Below are 6754 nucleotides of genomic sequence, written 5' to 3' on the forward strand. Positions count from 1 at the left end.
TTCTAAGTGATGGATAAAAGAAGTGAAGAGGGTTCCAATCCTGTAATATGTAAACTTAAACAGTTACTGCCTCTTTATATGAAGTAGGCAGCCTCACTTCTCCGATGTTAAAGCAGGAACCTTGTGTTCTGTGATAATCTGTAATAACAACTTCTAAAGGCATTTTGGAGGTGTCTCAGGAACACTTTATATCCTGGCACTCATCCTGTATTTTCACTTCTGTAAATTAATGGATACCTTAATGAGTCATTGGATGCATCTTCAAAAACCATGTGGCTTAATTCAGGAGTGCTTTGGGCAATGCTGTATTAAAACTTCATCTGGACAAGTATCAAGTCAGTGTGGTGGTATAAGGTAAGCTCTGGGTTACTGAGCGAGCTTTCCTGTGTGCAGCTAGGAAAGTGTTTTGTTTTCCAGCTTGGTTCCTAGTGAAGTATCCCAAGTGCTCAGTAGCAAATGTAATGGGTTTGTGAGTTTGGTGCTTTTTAGAGGACTAAAATAGCTGTATGCTGAGTTGTAAATGTATATAATCTGTTAAATGCTGTATCTTCTCACAGGTGATATGATCTGATGTACTTGCTATTCTAATCTTGTAGCCTTTTTCAGCCTTTGATGGTAACTGCTTTTTCTATGCTGATATACAGCTGTTTATTCTCTGTTCATGATATCTGTTAGCCCCTTCTCTTAGCTGCTTTTCTTTGTATACTCATAGGTAGGCAATGGTTTGATCCTTCTTTTCTCCTCTAATCTAATTTTCACTTTCATTTCTACTAATTTTAGTCCTGAAAAGGCTGTCCCATGTAGTGAAAATCAGCTACAGTAGATGAGTTATTGTATCCACAGGAACAAGCACACACAGTCTAAGAGAAGCAGCTTTATAGACTTTCTTCTGTTGTTTTTGCACATGCTGGCAACCCCTTTATAAACATCAAGGAGGTGACTGCAAGTCCTGTCACTTCCAGTTAACCATCAGTTTCATTTTCCTTTTGTGCTTATGTGGCACTTCAAAAACATACAAGAAAAAAGTACTAAGTAGCCAGCTGTAAATAAAAAAAGCTTGAAGGTTTTTCCTACTTCTGCCCTAAAACTTCCCTTTTTATGTTTATTTTTTTAAAGCTAATACATCAAAATTGTATTAAAATGTTAAATCTTATAGAAAATGCCAGGGCTTTGCCTACATGTGATCAAACTGTTCGTAGTCTCTTTATGACTGATGAATCTTCAATTTCCTAAATGCATGTCCAAATTTACCAGAATGCTAAAATAAGCTTAAAATAATATATTGATCTGCCCTGTCAATGCATGTTGTTCTATTTAAAAGAATTCTCTATATAGAGCTCTTGGAAGAGTATTTTCTGTGACCTGAAAGCTACCAGAGACATCAGCTGGCCCTGCTGGCCCCTCTCTCTCGCATAGGTTTATGTGATGAGCTTGTCTTGCTTGCCAAGGTATTCTTCTACTGCTGAAACCAAAATCATACCTATTATAACACTTAGTCTTTGGCTTGGTGAGCCCTTAGTTTTTATGGACAAAGCTGGTTGGAAAGGGCAGCTTCCACCTGAAGAGGTGGTGGTCCTTTTCCTCGTCTTTCTTTTTTTTCCCCCTGAAAGTTTGCCTGGCACATTATGGGAAGGCTAAAGATCCTCTATCGAGGGCTACTTGAGATGGAGTAGCAGATATAATGGAAGAGAGCCCAAAGGAGCTCATTGCTCCAGAAACACTTTAGGGATCATTGATCCAGGCTGTTTTCTTGGTGAAGATGTTTGTGAACTGTGATCATGACCTTTTGCTGTAAGACTTGAAGGGCAGTTGTTAGGCTTGGCTCTGCTGGATTTGGCCTGCTGTTCCCGTGAAACTGGCTGCAGTGTCCTAGCAGAGAAGGCACTGGAACACCAGATCCAGAGCTGCTCATTGCAAGTGTTGTGCTCCCAGAGAAACTTGAAGTAAGTTTTAGCGACCAGTCTTTGCTATAAAAGCATTGGGAACACCCGTTCTGTGCCTGGTGAGTGAACAAGTACAATTTGTCTGTGTGGCTTTTCCTGCCAGTACATGCAGCTAGACCATGTATTAGTAAAGAAATGGAGTATAAAACTTACATATGCATGGATAATAGTCTTAATTAGGACCAGAAATTTCTCTCATCTGTGCTTTGCTGGAAGCAGCGTTTGATATGATTTCATTATACACCAGCTCCCTCAGCTCCAGCTTATGGAAAACAGGTTGGGCTTTCTGTGAAGAGTATCCAACCTTCACCACTTCCCTGCAGTCAGGGGGCAGTATTACTCTGGAGTCAAAGCAAGTAGATCCCAACATTCTGTTTGCTTAAATGTCTCCAAAGACCTGGTGACTGTATGGCCCAGCTTGGTTGTCCAGAAACCTTCTGTGTGAAGCTATATGAGCTGTGTCAGGTCTCAAACTGCACTTAATATCTCCTCTCAACCAGCACGTTCACTTTGCAAATTGATTTGTAACTGTGAGTCAGCTTTTATTTGCTTAATACTTCTGTAGCCATCATCCCCTGATGGCAGACAAGAACTTTCATATGACAGAGTAAGTATGGGGCTTCTGTGATTAAACAAACTTCTGAATGTAAAGCTTATGCCAGAAGAGTACTTTTAGGTTTGGTTGTAATGTAGTGCTGTTTTTTGAGCTGGCAGAGATATGTCAAACCCCAGCCTGTTTCAAGAAATGTCAGTGTTTGCAGTTGTTAATAGGTTATCTAAAAAGAGAAATTGTAGTGTAAAAGGTAGAGATTAATGGGGAAAATGTGTTTTCATTCATATGGCTTCACCTCATTCATTGTTCTCTAAAGAAGCGTTGCCTTCTTGCTTTCTTCTTGTTTTAGCTCTAGATTATTCTTAGCACCAACAACTTGATCCACTCTTCTTCTTTCTCCAGCATTGCCATGGCAACTAAAGAAAATATGACTTCGCAGAGAGGGATGTTGAAGTCAATACAAAGCAAGATGAATACCTTGGCTAGTATCCTTCCCTAAAATACTGTGCTGCCAGTGCAGAAGAAGAGGTATAGTACAATTTTTCACTCTTGTCATTTGGGAATCAAAATGCTTTGCGATGTCAGTGGCTGGATGATGACTGAAGCGTCTTAAAGAGGGATGTGGTGAGTAAGTTGGTTTTACTCAAATTTGAATACTGCATATAAATCAGTGTAGCTTGATTTTCAGGTGGAGATTTGCAGCAGCATTTTATGGCCTTCCCTGCTGTGTGGTTTTGTAAAAGTGATTTCACTTCTTGCTTTTTGCTTTTAAGACTGTCCAGAGCTGAAGCTTGGCATACATTGCTTCTTGTTATGGTTTACAGCTGAGTATTCATGACCTCTTGCCTTGTCACAGTCTTGGAGATGTTAAGATTTTGGCTCCTTGGTTTCTCTTCATATTCTGTGCTCATGGCTAAAGAATGTGCCAGATTGTCAAGTCATAAATGTTTGTCCTTTTCCCACTTGTTCTTTGGGCCCTTATGACAAGAAGGAATAACATTAACATCATTTGATTAGACAGATTACATCCTGAAGAGATGGATCTTGGTAACCCATAAGTTTCATTACAGTTCTTAGCAACTGGCAAGAACAAAAAAGATTCAATAATCTTTGGCCTTAAAGATTCTTGGTTCCAAAGACATGAAGCTCTGAAATTTATTATCTTGTTGGCAGTTTTATTTTGTACATTAAAAGACAGTTTTACATCTTTATGATTTTACAGTAGGAGTTCATCCTTATGTGCTATCCTTGAGCAGTGCATAGTCACGCAATGTGCATGATTTTCTCAGTCAAATGCCTTTGGTTGTTCCCTTCGCCAGTAGCAGAATTCCATTAAATACATTCCACAGATGTTTTATGTAACTGCCCCATATTTTTTTTCATACTTATTTAAACACAGTTATTGAAAGTAACTAAGCCTCACCTACTGGAGATTAAATTACATCAAGTGCTGGTAATTTAGGTGATGAATTCTGTGTTCATGTGAGCTCTAAGCTGTTCTGTTCGCCCATTTGTTTGATTATTAGTGGAGATTTATTACTGTGTCTGCCTTTTTCAGCTCTGGAGTAGTTCTGCATTTCTGTGTACTGTAGTGTTGGGGTTTCTACATACAGACTTTGGGGCTTGTTAGTTAAGAAGTCAAGTGTTTTCTGATATGCCCTTGACTCAGACTCCTTAAAGATCGGTTTCCAGCAGTGAACAGCCTGATTCAAAGGATCAACCTTCGGAAACGACGGGATTCCCTCATCTTGGGTGGCATTATTGGCATCTGTACCATCCTACTGCTGCTGTATGCTTTCCATTGATGGATGTTCCTCGATGGACTTTGCTAAACTCATCACCACCAACCCTTTCCCCCCTCAGTCAATGAAAAGTGAGTGGGGGAAGCGACAGACTTCCAACAGCCTGCTCATCACGGCTGGGAGCATCAGCATGATGTCTAGAGCTTATGATGGTGGACTGTGACACTGGGTTTGGGTTGAAGCTGCGGTGTTCCTCCTTCCCTGCCATACATCTTCCTTTGGTTTAAATTTGGTGGGCTTTGTTTGTCTTTCATTCCCCTTTTCACTGCAAGGTAAGTAAATATGGGATGCTTACCAGAACAGGTGGAAAAACTTCTGTGCTCAGCAGTGCTGGGGAGGTCTGTTGTTGGCTTGTAAGTAGAAGATCATCATTATGCTTGCCTCGGGTGGAAACTCAGCAGGAAACCTGTTTTCCCCCATAGGCCAAGCACAATACTGAACACTTTTGCCCTGTGAGAAGAATATTGCAGCTTTAAGCCATCAGGTTGCTTTACTACTAAATACATGTTCTGTAATCCTTTTTTTAACTCATGGTTGAGATAGTTATGTCTGCATCATTTGTGCTGTGAAAACTGTGCTTCACACAAATTCCTCAAAGTAAAGAAACAAACAGAAAGGGTTCTTTAGTTCACTTTTTGCACAGGATATGAATAAATTACCCTCTGAGGAAGAGTTGTAAGGTTTCTTGTGGCTTTAAAGGGACTAACGAGTCCCCCTTTGTAAAAAGGGAGCACAGTGTCCTAGCAGCTGTTTACTGTAGTGTTCAGTCATCTAAGAAGTGACCAAACATGAATTCCACCTAAAAATAGTCTTTTGGGTGTAAATACTTTGATTTTGGCTGGCATCATAAAGGTCTTTATAAAGGCACAATAAGCAGTTTGAAAAGTCTATATTGTAATTTAGATAAAGTTATTCTAATAGCATTATTATTTTTACACTGTAAGTAGGATATAACCTAAATGCCAATTGGAAATGAGAATTATGATGGTTCTACCTGAGGCAGATGGGTCTGCGTGTGAAACTTAGGGACATAACACCTCATAGTAAAAATCTGAATGTATGAACAGTAAAACAAGTATTATTTACCAGTATCTGGGGAGAGAAAAAGCCTTTTTCCATCCAGACATGCACCATGAATCCTGTTGTGTTGCCATCCCTGAACAGAGCTGACGTCAGGAATGGCTTTGATATTGCACATTCACGAATTACAGATTTTCCTGTTCTTTCAACAGCTCTTTTCCATCTGTCATATCATAACTCAAGAAATTCAAAGCGAGGCACTGAAATAGCTTTCCAAGAACTTTTAACTCTTTTCACAATCAATTTACAGTGCTCCTAACAGATTTCATGTATATCATTACCCACAAATGTCAAATAGTCTCCGAGTTCTCTTCTGGAACAGAGTCTGGTGGGACAGACACAATTTTCTACTGCTTTTTATAGTGTCTGTGCAGTTTCTTTTGGAGGGAGTAAAGGCTCCTGCCTATGTAGTGTGAAAAACCCACACTGTTGCACCTAAACTGTTTATGTGCATTGGAAGGTTTATTTGCAGACTAATACTTTGTGCTAAAAAGTCCACAAAGGCTTTCTAATCGGTCCTCGTTGGGGTTGGAAAGCATTTGGACTGCTACATGTAAACCTGTGGGGCTGTATTTTACATAAAGGGTGATGATCCGGTTGATTTGGGAATGCTCCTGGTTTGAAGTGTTCATGAAAGGGCTTTATGAAAAACCTGCATGGATAAAGGAGGTTTATTAATGAATCTCTGCACTGGGAGATCAAACCTCTTCTCCCAGTGCTTTCTCTTTGATTCCTTCACCATCCTGAGGGACCCTGATCAGCAGTCGTGCTTCTGTTTAGGATTTGTGGGATGTGGTTGCTCTATAGTTGGCAATATAAGATCTGCAGTACCGTAAAGAAATTCATTTATTTACTCTGATAACAGCCTTTTTGCTGGACTTCATTGATGATTTGGTGCATATATTTAATCTTACTGTGTGAAAAAGCTGCTATGGAGAAAATGTAGATTATAAGAAATATGTAAACAACTGATTTTTCATGTTATGAAAATGTAATGGAGGAACTGATATATTTTAGTATAAAATAACCAAAATATACTGAATTCTCTCTGATAAAGCTTTACTGGAAATGGTTTCGGTGTTGGCAGCCCCTCCATGGTTATTATTTGTGTTGAATAATACATTTAATTAACCTTGTAGTTCCCCCTTTATCATCTCCTGGTAGTGCCCTAGCAATGTGAGCAGGCAGGTTTGCTCTCTGCTGTGCTCACATAGAGCAGAGGGGAGAGACTCACTAATTCTCCTGGACATCTCTAATACATGAAGCTGTAAGCTGGAGCAATGGGCTGTAAAATGAAAACAGTGGATTGTAGTTTTTCATCTCAAATCTCAAAATACAGGCTCGTACGTCTCCTGTTGCTAACTATGTTCTCTGAG

At 39.7% G+C, this 6754-nt stretch overlaps 1 protein-coding gene across 3 annotated transcripts in view; it reads left to right on the plus strand.

The window, feature by feature from the left end:
• GOSR1 (golgi SNAP receptor complex member 1) overlaps positions 1-6450 on the plus strand; it is a 28418-nt gene extending 21968 nt beyond the window's left edge. For 2 of the 3 annotated variants that reach the window (XM_057415159.1, XM_057415165.1), the window contains exons 8-9: positions 2899-2981; positions 4177-6450. In XM_057415159.1, coding sequence (XP_057271142.1) covers positions 2899-2981; positions 4177-4301 — 208 coding nt within the window. In that variant the 3' untranslated portion in view covers positions 4302-6450. Of the gene's footprint in view, positions 1-2898; positions 3463-4176 lie in introns of those variants that run through there. The other variant, XM_057415175.1, reaches the window with a different exon arrangement.
• Positions 6451-6754: the final 304 nt, after the last annotated feature.

This window comes from Pezoporus wallicus, unplaced genomic scaffold (genome assembly GCF_028554395.1).
Source record: "Pezoporus wallicus isolate ANWC-B61680 ecotype Strahan unplaced genomic scaffold, APGP_CSIRO_Pwel_v1 contig_8517, whole genome shotgun sequence".
Classification (NCBI taxonomy): domain Eukaryota; kingdom Metazoa; phylum Chordata; class Aves; order Psittaciformes; family Psittacidae; genus Pezoporus; species Pezoporus wallicus.